Genomic DNA, 21898 nt, shown 5'->3' with positions numbered 1-21898 from the left:
GCACCGGGCGCGGGCTCTCTGGCTCCCGCGGGGCCGCTGCAGCTGCAGCCGGAGCAGCTAGCCGCTCCTCCCTTCGCAGGCTCGGACGTGCTCTCTGACCTCGGTGTTTGTCTCGGCCCTGCGGGCGCCCTCAACTACACTAGAGCCCCCCCCGGGCGGGGGGTCCGGCTCCGGGCCAGCGGGGGTTGGGCCGGCGTCCCGTCCGACAGCGGATTTGCTGCCGGCGCTGCATTAGCTTGCCGTCCGCCCCCCCCCCCACCACCCCGGCAGCATGGGGCTCCCAGGGTCCTGGCTGCAGCTAATGGAAATCCTCAACGCCGCTCCCTAAGCAGGGCTTCCCCAGAAGCAGCAGCCCCAAGCTGGGGGAAAAGATGCATTCAGACGTTCTGTTCGGGGATGCCTGTCAGTCTGCGATGGCGCCGTGGCAGAGGGTGGGTTGCAGTCCCTTCATCATTTCAGTAGCTGGCAATTACAGGGGAACGAGGGAGGGATGGGTAAATAACCCTCTTGTACGTCACGTTCTTTCTTTATTTCGAAATAACCCGTTTTCGCTCTACTTCCAAGTTTGAGGCTGGGCATCTCAACCTTCACCCTTCACCCAAGTTCCCGTTTTTCCTCAAAATCCTCAGCCAGGCCAAGGTGAAGGGCACTGGGAAGAGGGTAGCCGAGCCGGCGCTCCCCTCTCCCCCTGCGTCTTCCACCTCACGGTGACAAATGTCTTCCTAAGCACACGCCGGCCATCCTTGAACAAACGACGACAAGAGCGGAGGCGGGCGTGGGGGAGCAAAGCGGCCCCAGGCCCGGCTTCGGCTTCTTGGGACTTCTGGGCCTGGGGGAAGGGTAGAGGCCCGAGACCCTCCGAAGCTCCTCTGGCTAGGTTCGGGCCCTCTTTGCGAGGGCACGGGTGGGATGGACTGAAGGTGAAGCTCTAGAGCGGGGACTCTCTTCCTCTCGCAGCTCGTACTTCTTGATTCTGCCCCTTTCTAGTTGCAGGTCATACTGACGTGTCTGAAGCGGGTTTGCCGGAGGAGCGTACCTCCGGAGCCACTCGCTTCACTGGGATCCCATTTCCCGCCCTTCGCCCCGCTCCATGATCCCACCCAGGCTGCAGGCCGCGGAGACGCGATGGGACGAAAGCGCGGGCGAAGGAGGGATTCCCCGCGGGTCTGGCAGCACAGCCCACTCAGGCCCGGGATCCTACACAAAACTTTTCCGGCTTCGAGTTTAGGGCGCGTGCGCGCCAAGTCCGCGGTTGTGGGCGGGCCTTGGGCGGGGCGGAGGCGGGGCGAGAGTAGTTCGCAGCTGCGGGGGCGGGGCGAAGCGGGGGGCGCTCAAGTCTGGAGCGTCGGGGCGCGCGGTCTGGGGGTGGGGGTGGGCGTGGGGGCGGGACGACGAGACCGCGCGCGCGCGCGCCCGGGTTCTACGTGGGTATAGGGGTGGTACGGGGGGCGACGCAGGGGCGCGCGCTCCCTGGCTTGCCCGGCGGCCGCCAGCTCCCCGGGCGGGCGGGGATGGCGCCTCCTCCGCCTTCCCCCCAGCTGCTTCTCCTGGCAGCCCTTGCGGGGCTCCTAGGTCCTAGTGAGGTAAGGCGACGCGCTCCCGAGGAGGCTTCGGCCTGGGATCTCAAAGCGCTTTGCCGAAAGTTCGTCCTGGAAGGAGGGGTGCGTGGAGGAGACTAGGAGTAACTCCCTCCACCCCCGGCGGGCTGGGCCTGGGAGGGGAGGGCAGGGCCCACACCAAGCCCAGTGCCCCAGCTCTTCTGGGCCTTGGACCCACAGGTGGTGGCCGAGCCGGAGGAGGAAGTGGGAGCCCGTTGTCCCGAGGGCCTGTGGCCTCTGCCGCCACAGGTAGGAGCCTGGTGGTGGTGGTGGGGGGTGGTGGGAGAGAGGGGTGTGGAGGAGCAACCCGGCCCCGCTCTGGCCCGGCTGCGCCCTCCACAGTCATCCTCTGAGGACCTCTGCCGGTTCCTCTGGCCGTCAGTTGCCAACGTCTCCCTGCTAGCCGGCGGTATGGGGCCTGCTGTCCCTTCCCCTCCCCCGCACGGAGTCCCCCAGCTGCTCTAAGTCCTCTTTACCCCCGTGCACAGGTGTCACCGAGAGTGACTTACGCGCGGAGGAGCCGATGGCAGGTACGTACAGGCGGGAGCCCTCCTTGGTGGGAGACCGTGAGCTCCTTGCAGGCTTGCTCCGCGTTTTCTGCTTTCCAGCTCCATTCCCCACTGAGACCGTGTTCTCAATCCCTGGAGAGGGAACCATGGGCCTCTGCCCTGTCAGTGCTGTGTCAGGAATGCTGTCGAGTAGCTAGCTAGCTGTCTGCTCCTCGACGGGAGGCTGCAAGGGGAACTCTGACCAAAAAGAAATGACCCATGCCCCCACTCTTCTGTGTGACTGTGGGAACTCTCCTGACTACTCTGGGCCCGTTTTCTTTCTTTCTTTTTCTTTCTTTCTTTTTTATTTTTATTTTTTTATTTTTAAAGATTTTATTTGACAGAGCTCACAGGTAGGCAGAGAGGGAAAGGCAGGCTTCCCACTGAGCAGAGACCCCCCCCCTCTGAGGGGGGGGGGCTTGATCCCAGAACCCTGAGATCATGACCTGAGCAGAAGGCAGAGGCTTAACCCACTGAGCCACTCAGGTGCCTCTGGGACCCAGTTTTCTTAAGAGGGGATGTGAGTAATGTCCCTACTCCCGAGGCCTAAATGAATTGTGTTTGATGGTACTTGGGGGCAGTAGGAAGCTGTATGAGGTAGTGTGTGCCCGGGGTTACCAGGCACCAAAACCTGGGTTCACCTTGCATGGCCACCTCTGTTTTCATTGACAGTGGTCAGATAGCTTCCCTGACCCTTTGGTTTTTCCTTTCGAAACATTTTTTTTTTAAAGATTTATTTGACAGCAAGAGGGAACACAAGGAGGGGGAGTGGGAGAGAGAGAAGCAGGCCTTCCACTAAGCAAGGAGCCTGATAATGGGGCTTGATCCCAGAATCCTGGAATCATGACCTGAGCCAAAGGCAGACACTTAATGACTGAGCCACTCAGGTGCCCCACATCTAACTCTTTTTTGAAACTTGTAAGAGCTCCAGGCCAAGGAACCTCATGCCACCCACCCGATTCCTTCCCTCAAACACACTTTTGTTAACTCATTCCACTGTTCAGAAACTTCAGTGGCTTTTTTTTCTGATGCCTCTCCCCACCTGCCACCCCCAGCTTTTCAGGCCCTGCCTAAATAAGCCTCATCTGACATGCCCAGATCTTTGGTTCCTCCTCCACTTGTGTTGGTTTGCTCACCACACATGAGTTCCAGCCTCATTCCCACTGCTCTACCTTTGCTGCTGCTTGTTCTCCACACCAGCCTCTCCTCACCTGAAGCTGAAGTGGGTAGCGCCCAGCCCTCTTGCCATCCATCCCCTCCACCTCCAAAGCCCAGTGCGAGAGTCAGCTTTCTCGAGAACATGCCCGATCACGCCAGCCCTTATTCATCACCTTCTCCAAATTCACGTAATGCTTACAACTTAGCTCTTATAACTGAGCCACTACTCACTTTGAGTTTTATGTTTGCTTTCATTTGCATCGGTTCTGTTGCCCTGAGTTTCCTTTACGTTCCCAGAAGAGTCCAGGAGTTGTCTTTTGGCATCTCCTATAACATCTGGCACAGTGCTGAGCGTCAGGCCAGCTCAAAGAATAATTAATAGTTGTTGAAGTGTTTCTGTCGTGGTATTGTGCACCTGTTGCTTGAGTGCCCTGTATTTGGATGTTTGGGGGGGAGATTGAATATATAGATAGAATCAATAAATAGACCTGGTCTCCATGTGGGGGATGCTTCTAGTCTAGACCGGGGACCTGTGGAGCCATTGTTGCAGGTGCAGAGGAATAACAGCTGAACGGTGGGGCCTGACAGCATTAACCAGGCTTGCTGTCAGGGAAGCTGTGAGCTTCGAGGGGTGGCACCTGATGGGGAGGAGGGGTGAGAGGAACACTCAGAGGCGGGAGGGAATGCTTGCCAGCACCCAGGGCTCTTTGTCCTTTCCTGAACCCTGCAGGTGGGTCATCTGGCCACCCCTAGGATCCCTTTAAGCTGGCCCCCAGGATGGGAGACCTTGGGATTCTTCTTTTTTTTTTTTTTTTCTTTTTAAAGATTTCATTTATTTGACAGAGATCACAAGTAGGCAGAGAGGCAGGCAGAGAGAGAGAGGACAGAAAGCAGGCTTCCTGCTGAGCAGAGAGCCCGATGCGGGGCTTGATCCCAGGACCCTGGGATCATGACCTGAGCTGAAGGCAGAGGCCTCAACCCACTGAGCCACCCAGGCACCCCGGGAGACCTTGGGATTCTGAGTGCCCTGGGCCTGGCGTGGTGTCTCCATGCTTTTTTCTCTAGGCTGAGGATGTCCACTTCCTCTACCACCCCTGCGCACACCCTTGGCTGAAGCTCCAGCTTGCCCTCCTGGCCCACGTTTGTGTGGCCCAGCCCTCACTGGCCGCTGACGCTAGCCTTACTCAGGAGCGGGTAAGTGGTTATGAAAGGTGGTTGTCTGGCTTCGGCAGAGGCGGTAGCCCCATGTGCAGGGGAAGGAAAATGCAGACTTCCTCCTGCTTGCTCCTCACCTTCATCCAAGCTCTGCTTTCCTAGCCCCTGGTGTTGGCAGCATGGGGCGTGGTGCTGGAGATGGCGTGGATAGAGCCGGCCCGGGCTGCCCACTTGCTGAAGAGGACGTGGCGGCGGAGGCAGAGGAAGGAGAAGGCATGGCTCTGCTCTGATGGGCTTTCTGGGTCCTTGGTGCCAAGGCCAGGTAGAAGGAGGCTGTGCTGTAGAGGGTGTGTGCAGGTGAGGGGTGCTGGGCTTGGTTGGTGGTGGGGTCCTTGGGTTACCTGGGCAGGGTAAAGGGTGACTGCTATCTCTGTCCCCAGGCTCCAGCTTTGGCCTTTACTCTGTGGAGCTGGCGGCCCCCTGATGTGGAGGAGACAATTAGAGGGCCCAAGCACCTGTCTCCTGGTGGTGCCAAGAGGCGGGGGCTGCGGGCTGCCTTTGGTCTCCGGCCCACCCCCTCAGACCCGAGGTTCTCCTCTGCTTCCCCGCAGAGCCAGGGGCCCCGGCAGCCAATGTTGGCAGCCCGAGCTGCCGGGGGTGAGGTGCCATCTGTGCCCACTCCCCCAGTGCTGCCTGAGGGGCTTGGAGGCAATGCCAGCTCCAGGCTAGAGGCTCCAGTGCCCAAAGGGCAGAGCAGCTCAGGGAGCTGCACGTGTCCAGGGGAGGCTTCCCCAGCCCCTCGGGCAGCGGTGCCTCCGCGGGTGGCCCGGGGCCCCACCCCGCGCACGGAGGAGGCCGCTTGGGCTGCCATGGCCCTGACTTTCCTGTTGGTGCTGCTCACTCTGGCCACACTCTGCACTCGGTTGCACCGAAACTTCCGACGCGGGGAGAGCATCTACTGGGAGCCCACGGCCGACAGCCAGGACACGGTGGCCGGTGAGCACTCGCCCTCCTTGCCTGCCCAGGTCCACCCTGGCCCCACTGCTGTGCTCTGACTCCTCCCCGCCCTGCCCTGCCCGTAGCTGTGCTCAAGCGGAGGCTGCTCATGCCCCCGCGCCGGGTCAAGCGCTCCCGCCGGAGACCCCTGCTCCCACCCACACCGGACAGCGGCCCAGATGGGGACAGCTCCGACTGACCTGCCCTGGCCCTGCCACCGTGGCAGGTTTGCTTTGTCGCCCGGGAGGCCGCGACCTCTGCCACGTGGACCCTACGCAGGGTCGCCCCCTGGTGGCCAGACGGAGCAGATCCGCCTCAGCACGGAGAAGGGGCTCGTCCCTGTGGTGTGTTCTGCTCTTCCGGTGAGGAAAGGGGCCCTTTCTGCCTCCCTTGCCTGTGTTTCTAATTAAATTATTTTGGTAGAGTCTGGGGTTGAACTTGTGCGTCCGCCACACAGACACTTCCAACCCAGGACGGCAGCCGAGGCCATTCAGGTTTTGTTTGAAGTGGGCCTTTACAACAGCAAGTTAGGCACCCCTTCCCCATACCTAGCCTTAGCCAAAGTTTTAGGAGCCTGATAGAGCCCGACCTGCTGCCATGGTGAGGAGGGGGAAGGTGGCCATAGTTAGGGAAACCTTATTTCCCAGCTCCTTTTCTAGAACACAAAGGCTGTCATTCTGAGATTCAGGGCTGGAGCAGCTGGAATCTTCATTTGCTTCATGCTCTCACCAGGTTGGTCTTTCTCCCTCATGTCTGCCACCTCCTCAGTCCCCCACCCCCACCATTTTCTAGCGTCAGCAACAGCACATGGTCACTTATTTATTTTTGATACAAATGTACATGACACACGTCTTGACAGTCAGCCCACCCACCACCACACAGGTAGAGCCTGGCCCCTGGGACAGAGGCAGGACATGGAGGAGAGCCGGTAGGCACTGCCATCTGCCTCTCCAGCCTTCCCAGGCCGCAGCCCAGATTCCAGATACCCAGATACCGCAGGGTAGGTGCTGGCCTCTCAGAGGTTATGGGGAGGGGGCTCTCAGCTGAGTCAGGGACCCCGGGGAGCCAGCCCCAGGCTCAGGTGCTCAGTTCTCTGCCCCAGCCAGCACATCCCCCTCCACAAAGGAGGTGGAGGCGAGATGCAGGGAAGTGGTTTTTGTTAAGTTCATAGAGAAAGGGATATGAATCAGGGAGACAGATGAGGGGAGGCAAGGGGTTGGACCCCAGCTGGTTACCAGCAGCCCCTGGCCCCAAGAATGGGGAAGGGGGGCTGACTCCTGACACTGGTCCTGCTGCTCTGGTCCCCTCACCCTTCACAGAACTCCAGATGGGCCAGGCCTCCGGAACGGCACTGCCGCCCCGCACACACACACAGGCACGCAGGGACACTCAGTTACCACAATGTTAAAATTAAGGAGTGGAAGAGAAGAAAGAAAAAGTTTCCAGTGTTTGCTGCTAGGGACCCTGGGAACACAGGCTGGGGCCTGTGCTCTGGACAGGGGCCGTTTGGCATTAAAGGAGAGCAGCAGGGGGGCTGGTGGCTACAGGGCGGGGACATCCAGAGATTATGTACAAAGGAGAGGATGCCCCCGCTCAGCCCCCGATAGGGCTGAACTGGCTCATGGGGTGGGGTGCCTGGAGGGGGAATGGCCCCACTTGGAGTGTGCCCACCCAACCCTTGGCTGAGGGTGCCCCGAGGGCTAGGGGCTGGGAGTGATGCCTTACAGGCCCCTGCACGGTGGGGGAGGGGGAAGAGGGGAATGCTATGTACAGGGGGAGGTGCATGGAATGTGGGGGACAGAAGCTCCTGCCACCCCACCTCCCCATCCTTGGGGGCTTGAGGGGGGCGGGCACCAGGGCGCCTGGCTGCCAGGGGAGAGTGGCAGCACTAAGGGCACTTGCGCCAGCGGCTCTGTTGGGGTGGGGGTTAGTGTCTGGAGTGGCCCAGCTCCCATGGCCAGTGAGGTCCCAGGGTGCAGGTGAGGGTGCAGGGAGAGTGGTCACTGCTTCTTTTCTCGGGTGGTGATGGTGACCAGCTGCTTGGCAGCCTTGGCAATGTCGTAGGCGCACTGGATCACCTGCTGAGTCAGCAGCTGGAAGTCCACAGGGGCACCCGGCTCCGGGGGCACGGTCTTCCGGCATTCGCTCTGCAGCCGGTAGGCGCTGGCATTGAGCAGCCGCAGCGAGCTGCGCACAGGCTCCAGGGCTGGCCTCTGGAGGGGAGGAGGGATCTGGGCCTTGGACTTCAAACCATGAGCCATGAACGTGGCCCAGTGTGTCCTCCTTTGCACCCAGGTAGGGCTCCCATTCCCTGTACCTGTCCCACCCGGAGACCCTCCAATCCTGCTCCTCTTTCCAGCCCCTGTACCTTTGGGAAGAGAGAGGCCATCTCGGTCACAGCCAAATGGATCTTCTCTGAGCAGGGCACAAAGCTTTGGGGGGAGGGGAGGGGAGGGTAAAAATTAGGGTTCACAGGGACAATGGAACACCAGGGGGCCCCCCTCCCCTCTGCAACACCCAGGGGCCCCTAGGAGCCTCACGTCCCACCCCCATACCTGTCGTGCTTGAATTCTTGGGCAGCCCGTAACAATTCCTGAATGTTCTTGGTGACCTGTTCCGTCTTTAGGATGACATCCTCTGTGCTGGGAAGCCCAGGGTCAAGGTCTCCATCCAGGCTTTCCAACTCTGGGTGGAAGTCATCTTCCTTGCCCAGCTCAAGAAACCTCTTCCCTTCCATTCTGAGGCCAGGGTGAGAAAGAGACATGCCAGTGGTAAGGCTGCCTGCCTGCACCCTCACAGACATGCCAGGGCCCACTCAGCCTTCTTCCCGGGGTGCCTCACCCAAGCAGTGGGTCCCCACTTTGCGTGTTCTCATAGTCGCTGTCGGCACCGCTGCCGTGGCGGGAAAGCTTGCTCTGGAGGATTGGGGAAGGGGCAGTAGATGACGTACACATTCACAGACCCACACAGCCCATCGATTTCCATGCGCACACCTCACTCGGCCTGTCCCTTGCACCGGGGATGGGCACGTTACCGTGTGACGGCTTCCTTCCTGGGAGCAGGACAGGAGCGGGGAGGAGGGAGTGAAGGGCACAGCGGAGGCCGACACCCCCTTCCGGATCTGGAACCCAGGAGGGCTGGAGTCAGTTTTTCCTCCCTGCCCCCCTGCCTTCTAGCTTCCCAGCAGCTCGGGTCCTCCCCGTGCCCAGCCATTGTCAACGCAAAGGCCACACCTGCTGGGGCTCAGAACCCATCTGCAGACATGGACCCTCATGCCCCAGGCCCTGCTTACCCGGTAAAGGCCAGCAGGGACATGTACTGAATAGATGGCGTCGTCCTCCAGCTCCTGGGAGATGGCACAGGAGGCATCACGGAGGGCCCCATGGCAGCTCCCACCCTGTCTCCCCCAGTCCTTGACACCCACGGGCAACTCACAGTGCTATGGAAAGGCTGGAGCCGGGTGGTGAGCTCGTCCCCAGGGGGGCCCCCAAAGGGCTTCAGGGCAGAGCCTGGTTCATACATGGAGAAGGCCTGGCGGTCCCTGCGGTGGGCACTCCCGCCAGGCCCCATCGATGTGTGTTCTGCCCGCTCGCTGGGCAGCGGGGCTGTGGGCACCGGCCCCGGAGGCTGTCGGATCTGCAAGTTCTCTGCCTGCAGCTTGTGGATCTGGGAGTGTACAGGGTGTCAGAACCTCCAGGGGCTCCAGGCAGCACCCCCACCTCCGGGAGCAGGGGATCCTCCAAGCAGGACGCTGGGAGCCCCTCCCCCCCACCAGCGCTGCCGCCCCTACCTCCCTCTGCAGCCTCCGGAGCTCATCGCTCAGGCTGCTGTTGACCTTCATGAGCTGTTGCACCTTCGCCTCGGAGGTGGCCAGAGCCTTCTTCAGCTCTAGATACTCCTGCAGGGTCACGGCCCCATCGGAGAGGTCTGAGGAGTCCATGCTCTGCAGAGTGAGACAGAGGCTCATCAGCCCTCAGGGCAGGGCGTAAATGCCCACAGAAGGCTCTTCTCAAGGCCATAACCAGCCCACTTGTCCCCGAAGCCCCAGACTCTAAAGGGACAGAGCTGGGCCTTGGTGGAGGCCCAGGGTGGGGCAGTGCTCAGACCCGGGCACGGTTGTTCCTAGTGGCACCAGCGCTGCGCAGGGGTTCCTGGTCCGTGTCCTCGTCCGAGGCCACACTGTCGTAGTCGTGCTGGTCGTCGAGGTCACTCTGGCTCCTTGCAGAGAGCTCGAGGTTGTCTGAGGACACAGTCCCGTCACTCAGGATCCAGCCACAAAACCCTTCCACCATGCCACCCCAAAAGGGAGCCATGAAAGAGAATATTCTAGAAAAGTGCCCACTGCCTACCGCCCTATCCACGCCCTTCCCACCTGTGGGGCTGCTCAGGCTCTTGCCCTGCTGTCTCCGCTTGGCCTCGCTGAGAATGTCTATGATCAGGGTGGCAAACTCTCGGGCATTAAAGCGGGCCAACTTCTGTCGCCCCTACAAGCCAGAAAGAACCCAGTTGGCAAGACGGACCCCTTCTAGGTGACAGGGCAGGGGGAACCAAGCTGCAAGGGAGTCCCTTTTTACGTGGCTCATGGCCAGAGCAGGGAGTCAGGGATAACACTGATTCTGGGTGCTTTGGGGAACTCCTGAGGCTGGGATCCTCCCCCGCCCCCTGGAAGCTGCTCAGCAAGTGGCTCAAAAACCCAGCCTCATTCCCATTTCCAAAGCCCAGTGCCGGCAGAGCCCCGAGGGAGGCCTAGGCCAGGGGAGGAGAGCAGGCCTAGGCTGCGGCCCAGGCAGCAACCGTGGAGCAAGGGCAGGGCCCACAGAGCTTGCAACCCCCAGAGGGGATTAGACAGCCCCAGGCCCCCCACCCAGCCCCCTCACCTGATTCCGTGTGGCCGAGTATTCGGGGTTCACAGGCAGGAAGGGCACGGCACTGCGCTCCGTCACCAGGGTGCTGTGGTTCTGGGTGGCCAGCCACACTGCGGGGGAGGGGCAGGGAGGACGTCAGCCAGAGTGTCCACGCAGCCAGGCCCACGGGGCAGAGGTGAGCAAGTGCTGAGCACAGCCTTCCTCGCCCCTCCCCAAGCCCACCAAGTGCTGGTGTGCAAAACAGGGGTGGTCTTCAGACAACGGAAGCAGGGTCCGGTCAGGGCAAGGCTGGGCGAGGCCAGTGAGGCCGATGACGAGCAGAACAAGGCGACTCCTTCTTGCCAGGCCCAGCCCAGAGTTTGGGCTGGAATCTGGCTGTGGCCCGGAAGGAGTGGTGTAGGGGGGCGGAGTGGGACTGGGGAGTGAGCCAAAGTGGGAGGCAGCCAGAGCCGAGAGGAGCCCCAGTCCAGAGGTGGGGGTGGAGGAACAGGCCGCCGGGCCAGGGAGGCTGCCCAGGCCGCTCACAGCCAGCAGCGGCGGCTCTGTGGAGCTGCTGAGCGAACCAACCCCAAGTAGCCCCTCTCAGTCCCTGGGAAAGGACCAGAGAACCACAACAGGGCCTAGCCCTTCCCCAGCAGGTGGGCAGGTACCCTCATCTCGTCTACCCATGCATGACCTCCGATGCCCCCTGGGCTCACCAGCGTCATTTTCTCTTCTATCCACCTCATCGTACACGTCCATGGCAAGTTCCTCAAAAAGCCGGTTGCTGAGCTAGAGGCAAAGAGGGGGACAGAGGCTTTGTCAGATCAGTTGGACCCCAGTACTGGCAAGGCCAGCTCAAGCAAAAGGTCCTAAGATGTGGGGAATGGCTTGTGTCCCGTGTGCTGCCCAACCCCTGTAGTCTCAGAACTGGAAACTGGGGCAGGGGTCTCTCTGTCACGCTCCACAGTGGGAGAGGACAGGAGGGAGACCAGATCAGATCAGTCAGTGCTCTTGGAGGTCAGAGGTGGAGCCAGGGCCCTGGAGCCTGCAGAGGGCAGAGCCAGGGTCAAAGACAAAAGCCAGGGAGGCTAGAGTGAGGGGCAGGTGCAAGACTTGGAAAAGGATACCAGGTCAGAGGAAGGAGGGGGAATGACGGACGGCAGGGGTGGAGGGTCAGAGATGCAGACAGCTCCTAGTGTTAGAGCCTGTCTGTCCAAGGGGACTCACCGCCTGCAGCTTCTTCTTGGCGGCTTTGGCCAACTCAGACAGGTCTAGGCTGTGGATAGAGGGAGATGGGAACGGGCAGACATGAGAGGTGGCCAGGCCCCTGCCAGTAACTCCCGAACATGCAGGGACCCCAGGAAGACAACATCCCAGATGCTGTACACCAAGCACTGCCCCCAGCCCAACCTCCAGAGCCTGCCCCCACGGCAGGCACCATATACCTCTGAGACATGCACTTTTGCCGAGATCTAAGTCCAGAGAGAGGCAGCAGAGGAAAGAACAGGACAGAGGCAGCAATTACCCGGGAGCAGGGTGACAGGCGCACACCCATGGACACAATGCACACCACGGAACTCGTCTCCCCCCACCCTAACCTGCTCCTACACCCACCTGCTCTCTCCCTCCGAGCCCCACTCACCCACACCAGCATCTGCTTCTGGTGGCAGGGAGCACTGGAGATCCCCTCACCCTCGAGCCCCAGGGCAGCTTTCCCCAGGTTCCACCATCAGTCCCTCATCCCTGGGCCTTCGAATCAGTTTCTTCACCCATCTTCCCACTTCCAAGCTCGCCCCCACAATCCCTGTTTCCAGCCAGCAGCCGGGGGATCAGACCACTCTACCCCCGGCCTTAAAACCACTCAATAACCAAAGATACGTATGGCATACTTCAGCCACACTGCAACAAAAAGCTCACTTAAAAAGCACGCTCCGTGCTTAACATGCATCATTTCACTTAATCCTCTCAACAGCCCCAAAAAGGTAGGCGCTGCTGACCTCCTTTCCAGGGGGTAACGAAGACTCAGAGAGGTTCAGTAGCCTGTCTGAAGTCAAACACCCAACACATGGTAGAGCTGACTCCACACACTGTCTCTTCTTGCTGGGGCTCGCAGGATGGGCCGTTCTCTTGTCTGTTTCTATTCCGGTCCCGCTCCTGGGATTCCCTGCTCCTCGCACGGTGCTCCGGCTGCCCCGACTGCCCGCAGTGCCCAGCACGGCTTTGCTCCTTTATACCATCTCTGCCTTTACTTCTCTCACTGCAGCCCCCTCCACTGAACTAGAGCTGTCTGACTAGGCAGCTTCACTCTCCAGACTGTAAGCTCCTTAAGGGCAGAGATCTTGTCTGAGTCACCTGTGTCTCAGGGCCAAGCCGGGAAGGTGTTCTGTCACCATTTCCCTGGGTACACGCCCAGATGTGTTTGTAACACATACACCAGAAGCATCCAGGTACACACACGCCGCAGAGTAAGACCAGAGAAGTAGGAGGGAGTCTCGGCGTCTCATAACAGAGGAGGTCTGGGTTCACGGATCCAAGGTGCCTAGGCCTGACCATCCCTGTTTACCCATGCTAGCCACTGGAGAGGGAGGGGAGCCTCCTCTGAGATCCAGGCCTGCAGGCAAAGCTTGGCAAGACGTGGCCAGCAGAGGTGGCCAGCAGGTGGCGCCAGCAACCATCTTGTGAGCCAAGGGAGTGTCCCCCACAGCCTAGGCGCCAGAGGCTTTGCTGACACCTCAGTGGTGCTGTGCCCTGCCCCCAGCCCCACTCAATTTCTGAGCACGCCACAGAGAGCTGGTCAGTAGTCCCAAAGTCAGTCAAATCCCTGGAGCCCACATCTTTTTCCTTGTCTAAAGACTCTCTAGTGGGGTGAGTGCCACTGGAAGCAGAAGGCAGCAATCCACCACTCCCAGGGTGGGCGCTGCTGGTACTCAAGCCTGTGCGGGAGAGCCGTGGGGCTCAGGCTGTGCTGGTCACGCGCCAAGCTGGCATTTGTCACCTGCCTTGGGGCCCAGCATCGGGGAATGAAGACTGGACAGAAATGCTTCTACTGCCAGTCCCCCAATGGTGGGGGACCCTAAAACCTGGGGAGAGGGAGCGTTGGAGGCCCTGCGGCCCAGACACCCACAGGATACCCGACAGCCTCTGGGAAGGGGCATCAGGTGGACACTCACCTGTCAGCCATCTGTGGGATGATGTAATGCCCATTCTTGTGATCTGAACAAAAATAAAAATGCCAAGTCACTGGTGCGGGGTGGCCTTCGCAGCTGGGAGCCCACTTCATTGCCATGATCGGGGTGTGGCACCCAGAAGTGTCAGAGGACAGGGAGGAGGGCAGGCCACCCCCAAGCACCCTGGGAGCAGACTGAAGTTAGGCCCACCCCCCTCTCCCCATCCCAGCGTGCAGGAGCCCAGAGCCTGCATCAATTTCACAGGAGCCAGTTGCCTAGCAACACTGTTCCCCAGCCGGCTTTGTCACCATAGCACCTGCTGCTGGGGTGTGTCTGGGTCCCACCTGCCTGGCCCAGCCAGACCCGCCCCGAGCTCTGCTCACCGGGCTTGCGTCCACAGAGATAGAAGGCCAACCGGTCAGTGAGCTCATACTGGCACTCGACTAGCCTTTCCGCCAGCTCATGGTGCCCCGCCTGCCTGTGGGGAGGGGGCATGCCTCAGCCCTGCAGTGGCCGTCCACCACGCCCACCCAGCCCAGCCTCACCCACCACCTGGCCCTCACCTGGCGTAATCGATGGGTGTGCGGCCATTGACATCAGGGGAGCCAGGATCAGCCCCATACACTACAAGCAGCTCAGCCTGCAGGGTCTGGCCCGCCTTGGCAGCCACGTGCAGAGGTGTGGTGCCCTTCTCTGGATGGAAAAAGTTGGCCTGGGCGCCCAGGGACAGCAGGCGCAGACACGTCTCCAAGTTGCCCGTCCGCACACTCGAGTGCAGTTGCTGCGAAAGGAGCACAGTGTGCAGCAGACGTGTGTGTGTGTGGCCCCTCCCCTCCTCCAGCCACACCACATGAGGCAGCTGCTGGGCCTCCCACCGGCTCCCGGGGGCCCAGCTGGAGTTGGGCTGTGAGAGAGGACAGAGGACGGCCCAGCTGTCAGTCACATCCACCTGTGCCGTGAGCAATGCTTGACACAGATGGTGTCCCTCAGGGAGATGCTGGGATTTGTTTCCCATTTTATTGACAAGCAAACTGAGGCTCGGAGCAGCTAAGAAACGGCCCCAAGTTCTCCTAGCTTTTGGATGGCAGCTGGTGGGGTTTTAGCCCTGGGTGTCCATGGAGGAGCTGAGGGGCTTGGCTGCATGCCTCCTGACCATGCAGTCTCGTCTCCCTGCTACGCCCACTCTTCTTGCCTGACCCCAACGGCTCTGGGGCCTCAGGCTCGGTGGTGACGAAGGAGCGGGCCCTCGGGGTGTCATAGGTGCCAAGAGAGGAGGCCCGCCCATCCCCTGGGGCCCCTCCAACCTTGCTGAGGTCTTTGGCAGTGACCCCGTCGTCGTCCCGGCAGGGAAGCTTGTGCACGAACGCCAGCATCTGGTACTTGGCCCTGATGAACTCTGACTTGATGGGGCTGGGCGGGCACACGGGGCGCAGCGGGGAGAGCGGGAGAGGCTAGTCACCTGGCCACCCCTTGGATCCATGTCCCAGGCCGCGCGGCCCCTGCCACCAGCCCTCCAGCCCAACTCACTGGACTTTGTCCTGGGGGTTGGCTTTGCGCCTGCCGCTCTGCACTTGCGCGGGATCCAGCAGGGAGTGCTCCCAGATGGAGTTGGCCCCGTTGCTGGCGAGCGTGTGCACCATCTGCAGGGAAGAGGCGCCAAGTGCGGGTACCCGCTGCGCACCAGCTACTGGTGGGGACACCGCCACGTGCTGGCCACAGCCGGCATGGCCGGAGACAGGACCAAGGGGGCCTCCTGTGTGCCTGCTACGAGCACCCTGCCACCCCACCTGGTCGGGCCGCCTGAGCACGTGGGTCCCGTGTAGCACTTCGTGTCACCCGGCAAGCTTGCCACGGCTCAGAGAAGTTAAGTGACCTGCTTGGTGCTACATGGTCAAGCTAGGACGTGGCAGGGCAGGGGAGAGGGCCCCGGCCTGGGAGACCCCAGTTTTAGCACCTGTGTCTGCCAGGCCAGCAGAACAGGCTGGATTCTGCCCTCTGGGAGCTGCTGGATCCAGGGTGGTGTGCACGGGGGTGCATGCGCCGGGGGACCAGCTGGCCGGCCACGTACCTGCAGCAGTGTGGGAGGCCAGGCGCTGTGGCGCAGGTGCTTGACGACGGAGATGTGGCGGCCCAGGCTCCGGTGCACGCTGCAGCACTCGTCGCACACCAGCACCCCCCTGCTGATGGAGGCCCAGCCGGGGTCTGTGGGGTAGGAGCTGGGTCAGCCAAGCCCATATCAGGGCCAGTGTCTCCTATGCCCCTGCTCTGGGCTCACGCCAGGCTGACGCAGTCCCTCACTCAGCTTCCCAAAGCCCAGGGAGCAGGGGACCATCGGGACACACAGGTTACCTACCAATGAGGAAGCCTAGCTAGGTGTAGGAGGGATTTCCCCTAAGGTGCACAGCAGGTGACTGACAGCTGTGCCTGGGCCTGTCTGGGGGAGGGGGGTCCCCAGGGCCGACTCAGCGGGCATGGCTTCCTGTCCTGCAGCCTTTCCCAGGGAACAAGACAGCTGGCCCACACCTCCCTCACGGGGGACCTGCCAGACAGCCCTAGGCATTCCTCTTGGGTCTGGGCAGGGCCCCATCCCTCCTGCACCCAGGCTTCTGTGGGACCCACAGGCTCTCTGACCTGACCCATCCCACCGTTCTTCGGGCTCCTGCCTCCACCCTCTTCTTAGCTAGGAAGAGGCCTCTTCATACTGAGCCTTCTGCTATCATCACTAATGGGCTGAGCGGGAGCCCCTCTTAAATAGGGCCGGAGAGGGTAAAGGAACTAATGCTGGATACCCATCGCGTACAAGCTGGACCTGTATGCACACTGTCTCTCACCACTTTCAGGCAAGGCAGGAAATGCTATCCTTGCTTTCCCAATTAGAAACAGCGGCTCAGAGAGGTTAGAGCACTTGCTCAAGGTCACACAGCTAAAGAGTGGAATTGCTGGGACGTGCACCCAGGCTCTGAGATGCCAGACACCAGGCCATGTTCACACCCAGTACTCTCCTTTTGCTCTTGCCCCTAAGGGGGAAGCCCCAAGTGGGCAAGGGCCCTGGAAGCCACTCTCCACTCCATGGGGAGAAGCAAACTTTGGAACAAGAAGGAGGGGTCAGGAGAGGGTGGGAGCTCCTGGGGTCCTTTTCAAGGGCAGGGGAGATGCCACCCATCCTGGGCCCCTTGGGAAAGGGGGAGGAGACAGCTGTATACAGCTCAGGCTGTGGAAAGGTCATGGGGGAGAAAGCAGCCATTGTGTGCCTCAAGAGAGCGGGGGCAGGGAGCCTCTCTCCCAGGACACTGTGCTCTGCCCAGGCCCCCCGCCCCAATCTCAGGAATTGGGGGAGTGAGGGACTGGCTCTCTGCATGCCTGGCAGTGCTCAGGGAGTCCAGAGGTGGGCGTGGGCCCCCCAGGGGAGGGTCAGGCTTGGGGTAATGAGAAACTCTCCAACCAGAAGGCAATTCTCAGACCCTTCCCTTCAAGGACTTCCATAGAAGTTCCCAAGAGAATCATAAGGAGACTGAGTCAGGGAGCAGCCTGAGTTCTGCCTACAGCAAGTATCCCCTCCATGGGGACAGGGAAGAAACAAGAAGCAAAAGAGGGGGTTCAGCTCTTTGGGTCTGGGCTTCTTTAAGTGTCCCACAAAAATACAGGGCAACAAGGTGCCTGCCATATACTTTTCTGGGAGTTGATCCCAGGGACCCATTGCCTGTGCCAACAGGGGGAGCCCTAGGACACTCTGTTGGGTTTACCCAAACGGGGAGGGACCCCAGTGAGGCACATGGAAAACTCCCTTTACCCAAACGGGGAGGGACCCCAGTGAGGCACATGGAAAACTCCCTCCCCCCACTCCCAAGCACCACTGGGTGAGGGGTCTGCCCGCCAGCCACCTCCGGCAGCTCAAGCAGGAAGCTGGAAATGACGCAGCCTAAATTCCTCTTGTTGAAATGGTGGGGTTTCCTGTAAGTGGGGAGCCGCCCAGGCCAGGATCATAAATGGGCCGCCCTGAGGCCTCCACCCCAGGCCCCCGGTCTGACCGGAGAAGCCAGGCCTGAGAGGACTGCACAGATCTCCAGAGCCAGGCCAGACATGGTGACCCTCTGAATACGGCAGTGACCAAGAGATTTGGATTTGGGGAATTGGGTCCCAGGCTCTGTTCGGCACTCACCCAGCCTGGAGGAGGGGTCCTACCTCTCCTCCACAGTGACCTGAGCTGGGGACACTGTCCTGGCAGGGGAAACACTGGGGCCAGCTCAGTTCTTCATTACACAGATGAAAAGTCCACCCTAACCCTACTACCGACTTCTTAAATGCCCAAGGTGCCTTGGGCCTATTCAAGCTGGAGCCACTAAACCTCACTTAGGCTAGTTCCTCAGGCCAGAAGGGTTTCTGTAAGTCAAATGACTACTGTGGTTTAAGGTTAAGGGACCTTGCCCCCAAGAGGCCCCTTAGGTCAAACCTGGGGTAGAAAGGACAGGGACATAAGGTGTTTTGTTTTTAGTAGGCTCCATGCCAACGGCCCGATATGGGGCTTGAACTCTGGACATCAAGAGTCAAATTTTCTACTGACTGAGCTAGCCAGGAGCCCCCAGGGAACATCCGGTTTAGGAGACAGTGGTAACCTTCTCAGCATCCTGCCAACCTTCCCCCAGGGCTTCTGCCTCAGGACAGGGGGTCTGGAATATGTGGGCAAGCAGTAGGAGGGGTCCTAGGAGGGATCCTGGGATGACGTTAACCACGAAGGCCTCTGCTGAGGTGAACTCAAGTCACCACCCAAAGCCATGACCGGCCTCTAGGGGCAGTAGGTTTGCTATAAAGGCCTGGGTCTCCTGAGCAGAGCCTCCCTAAACAAGAGGGAGAAGCCCACCATCTTGAAAGCAGGCAAGAGTAATCCATGGGGATAAAGGTCAGGATGGCGGTTACCTCTGGGGGGCAGTGTTGACTGGGAGGGGGCAGAAGAAAGGCCCAGAGAGCGACAGGAATGCTTTACCTCTTGACTGGAGTGGTAGTTACACGGGTTAGCAGGCTAAACAGTAAGGTGCAGGAACTCGGCTGTATGTAACTTCAATCTCAATAAAAGTGGAAGAAAGCCCCCATTCACTCCCACCCTGCAATCCATACAAGCTTGCAGGTTTCCAAATGTCCCTAGCCAGTAGCATCCTTGCTCACCCAAAAGCCTGTAGAACAGGCACCCCAAGGTCTTCACTCCTGTGACCTGGGCTGCCAAGGTGGGAGAGTTGAGATGGAGACCCTGGGATGAGAAACAGGTCTGTGGGCTAGGCCAGGACCATGTGGCAGAGCGAGTTGAGGGGAAGGAAGCAAGGAGAACACATTCTCCAGAGTTCCTGGACTCCTGCCCCTCCCTTGGACTCCCAGGACAGGCAGGTACACACGCGGCACCTGGCGAGGGGGCACCAGCAGCCACAGTGGTCATGGCACGTCCAGCTGCCTTACAAAATACACCTGTTACCTGTATGCCCGGGCCTGGAAACAGAGGGAGGACATCTGCGGTCAGCCTGGACCTCACCTTTCACCCCTACAGCCTCCCCACATTAACCAGCCACAAAAAGGCCACGGCCCCACTCCTAGGGCTGGAAGCCCTTTCACAGCAAGAGAAGCCTATGACCGGGTAAGAGGCAGAGGCCAGTGGGGTCCCAACTGTTGACTACCCTCAAGCCCCATACCTGGGCTGCTCCGGTTCCCACACAGAGAGCGCCACTCCTCGCATCAGACAGTGGGGGAATGGGGTAGCCCCAAGTGGCCAGCTGGGGTCCTGACAAGTATCCAAACACTCAGGGAGTGCCTGGTATGTCATGTGTCAGACACCATGCAAGGCGCCGGGGTAGGGTGAGGGCCAAGACTTTGTCAGAACCCTGCCTACCTCACTGTCCCCACCACCTGCCTCTTCTGGAGCTGTGTCCTGGATCAGGGGGCCCTAACCCTTACCCTAACTTGTACCTGGCGCACCCGTGCCCCTGTGCGACAGTGACTGCAGACCGGAATCAAGCAGTCCAAGACATCCGATAACACACCACTCCTCCCTGAACCCACTCGGCATCCAGAGACTTCAAACAGTCAAACGTGGTGGAGAAAGGACAGCTGCCTTGCTGATTCTGCCCTATGTCCCTTTAGCTGAGTATCAGAAGCACAGACTTGAAGATGGGATGGTCTTCAAAAACCATTCTACTCCAACTTCTTTGCCTCACAATTGAGGAAACTGAGGCCCAGAGTGAGGAAAGTCTTGCCATGAGTCACAGTGAGGGCCTAGAATGAGTGTCTACTAAGTACCTTCCTCCCAGTCCTTCTGGACCTTCCACCCTCACCCCCACGCTATGCCCACCCCCCAGAGGTATGGAACAGCCTGGGACAGGCAGAGAGCGCAAGCTCGAATCTGAGCCCTCCCACTCCCAGACCTGCCTGCAGCTGGGGGAAGGGGATCACAGTCTCTGGCTCATTAGGGTAAGGATCCATCAGCCCCGGTAGCTTCTTCATGGCCCTCCAGATCGTGACATGCCCTGAGAGGAACCCGGGGTCACAGCCACCCAGAGTACCCTGCCTCTGCCAGGCACCCACAGTTACACAATATTCCCCATGCTAGAATACCAGAGCATCTGTGGTTCTCAACCTGTTGGGGTCTTGGGCCTGTCCAAAGGGTGGCTGGAAGTTAGAGCCCATGGAACTTCCCACTCTCACACTTAATTGTGCTCTTAGTCCCCCTGGAGTTCAGACACCCTGAGCCTGCCCAGAGGTCTCCCAGCGAGATAACTCCTTTTTTAAAAAGAGGATGGACAAGAGCCAGAGCTTCCTTCCCCAGGCCAGCTGCTGAGCCCCATCACTGGCAGTGTCCTCCCACAACAGCAGGTAGCAGCAGCCTCTCAGGTCACTGCTCCTCACTTCCTCAGCAGCTCAGGGGGCTTTCACATCAGCCTGGACCTGACGGTGCTGGGAAGAAGGGAAACACCACAGTAAATACAGCCAGGAAGCCAGCCCCGATCTGGGAATCCAGACAACCCAGGGGTACTGCTTCCTGCCCATTTCTGGCCAGAGGGGGCCACAGGGACAGGAGGGGTCAGTGTCCAAGCTGGGACAATGCTCAGCCCACCTTCCCAAGCAGGCCTTCACAGGGCACGGGGACAGCTGAGTCTAGTTGCTCACAGTCACCAGGCAGCCTGGGGATGCCTCCGAGGAAGATGCCCAGGCTGTACTGGCCCTCAACACCAGGCCCTGCAAGAAGCCCCGGCCTCGGTAACCAGGGGCAGGGAGTCCTCGGAGCTGCTACCCCTCGTCTGCTCACGAGGAAACACTATCCAGGCCCCTCCTGGCCCATCTGCCCAGCTCTCTTGCCCCTTGACCTCCGCCACCTCAGCGGGCGCGCAGACCATGCGAGCAGCAGGTGCAAGACGCGGGGGTGGCACTGAGATGACACAAAACCACACTCGCTCCCACCTCCTAAACCTTGCTGGCCTCCGCCACAGCCCTCCTGCCACCCCAGGCTGGCGCTTCCGTCGGGATACAGAGACAGAAGGGGGGGGGAGCTAGCTGCCTGCCTCCCTCAGACTGAGGGGTGGGAGGTGGCGCCGGGAATGTCCTTCCTCGCTCGTCCACGGACGCAAGGGAACCGGGGCCCCCCAGCCGGCCCTCCCGCCAAGGACACGGCTCCGCAGTGGCCCGGGCGGGGGCCCAGGCCCGAGGCCGCAGCCCCCCGGCCCCGCCCCGCCCTCCGGCCCCGCACGGCGCTCCCGCCAGGCCCCGGCGCCCGCCCGGCGGCCTCGCCGCACGGTCCCGCCCCCGGCCCGGCCCCGCTTACCCGGGGCGCTGCAGTCCGCACACACCTCCGCCCGCGGCCCCTTCCGGGACATCCTCAGCGGCGACGCGGCCGCAGCCCTCTGGGCCAGCGTGGGGGGCGCGGGCGGCGGGCCCGGGCGGCGGCGGCCCCTGCTGCCCGGCCCGGCTCCGGCAAGGCCCCGGCTAGGCTCCGCGCGCCCGGCCAACCGTCCGTCCCCGGGGCTGGCCCGGAACCCGCCGTGCCCGCCTGCCCGCTCGCCCTCCGGCGCCCTCCGCCCCGCGCCGCCCCGCGCCGCCCCGCCGCCGCTCGCCGCTCGCTCTCTCCGCCCCCTGCGCGGCTCCCGGCCGCTCCTGCAGGAAGCCGCGCAGGCCCTGCCCACCGGGGGAGGGGCGGCCCGCACACCCGCCCCGCCGCCCAGCCCTGCGGGCCGCGCCTCCCGGAGAAAGGAAGCCGGCAGCGCGGGCGGGAGGGGGCGGGGGCGCTTAAAGGGGCAGCGGCCGCAGATAGGCAGACCCGGGAGGGCGGCGTCGCCTGGGGCCCTGGGCTCGGCTCCCGCGCTCCCCGGCCTCGCGGCAGTGTGAGTTACCCTCACAGCCCCATCCCCTTCGCTTTCCAGTTGGAGGGCGGCCCGGTGGCTCAGGTCCGGGGCAGT

At 61.1% G+C, this 21898-nt stretch overlaps 2 protein-coding genes across 5 annotated transcripts; one reads left to right on the top strand and one right to left on the bottom strand.

The window, feature by feature from the left end:
* The first annotated feature begins 1322 nt into the window (after positions 1-1322).
* On the top strand, positions 1323-5879 carry TP53I13 (tumor protein p53 inducible protein 13). 2 transcript variants are annotated; one of them, XM_080825976.1, is made up of 7 exons: positions 1323-1661; positions 1779-1847; positions 2087-2128; positions 4370-4498; positions 4622-4816; positions 4900-5455; positions 5542-5879. In XM_080825976.1, exons 1-7 carry the CDS (start codon positions 1512-1514, stop codon positions 5652-5654), a joined length of 1254 nt encoding a protein of 417 aa, XP_080682102.1. In that variant the 5' UTR covers positions 1323-1511; the 3' UTR covers positions 5655-5879. The 2 variants fall into 2 exon arrangements, with proteins under 2 accessions (XP_080682102.1, XP_080682103.1); XM_080825977.1 differs by having other exon boundaries at positions 1384-1583.
* Positions 5880-6260: 381 nt separating this feature from the next.
* GIT1 (GIT ArfGAP 1) lies at positions 6261-21489 on the bottom strand. Of its 3 annotated transcripts, XM_080825973.1 has the most exons (21): positions 21268-21489; positions 15538-15671; positions 14997-15109; positions 14774-14879; positions 14033-14250; positions 13853-13947; positions 13473-13515; positions 11748-11774; positions 11530-11578; positions 11019-11091; positions 10333-10430; positions 9828-9939; positions 9562-9695; positions 9246-9398; positions 8891-9121; positions 8748-8801; positions 8490-8576; positions 8297-8370; positions 8011-8193; positions 7824-7887; positions 6261-7668 (listed from the first exon to the last, which is right to left on the bottom strand). In XM_080825973.1, the coding sequence occupies exons 1-21, from the start codon at positions 21317-21319 to the stop codon at positions 7456-7458; spliced, it is 2313 nt and encodes a 770-aa protein (XP_080682099.1). In that variant the 5' UTR covers positions 21320-21489; the 3' UTR covers positions 6261-7455. The 3 variants fall into 3 exon arrangements, with proteins under 3 accessions (XP_080682099.1, XP_080682100.1, XP_080682101.1); XM_080825974.1 differs by lacking the exon at positions 11748-11774 and having other exon boundaries at positions 21268-21488; XM_080825975.1 differs by lacking the exons at positions 15538-15671; positions 21268-21489 and having other exon boundaries at positions 14774-14855; positions 14929-15082.
* Positions 21490-21898: the final 409 nt, after the last annotated feature.

This window comes from Martes martes (assembly GCF_963455335.1).
Source record: "Martes martes genome assembly, chromosome: 16".
Lineage (NCBI taxonomy): Eukaryota > Metazoa > Chordata > Mammalia > Carnivora > Mustelidae > Martes > Martes martes.
The sequence above is the reverse complement of the archived record's forward strand: the minus strand, read 5'-3'. Positions and strand labels throughout refer to the sequence as shown.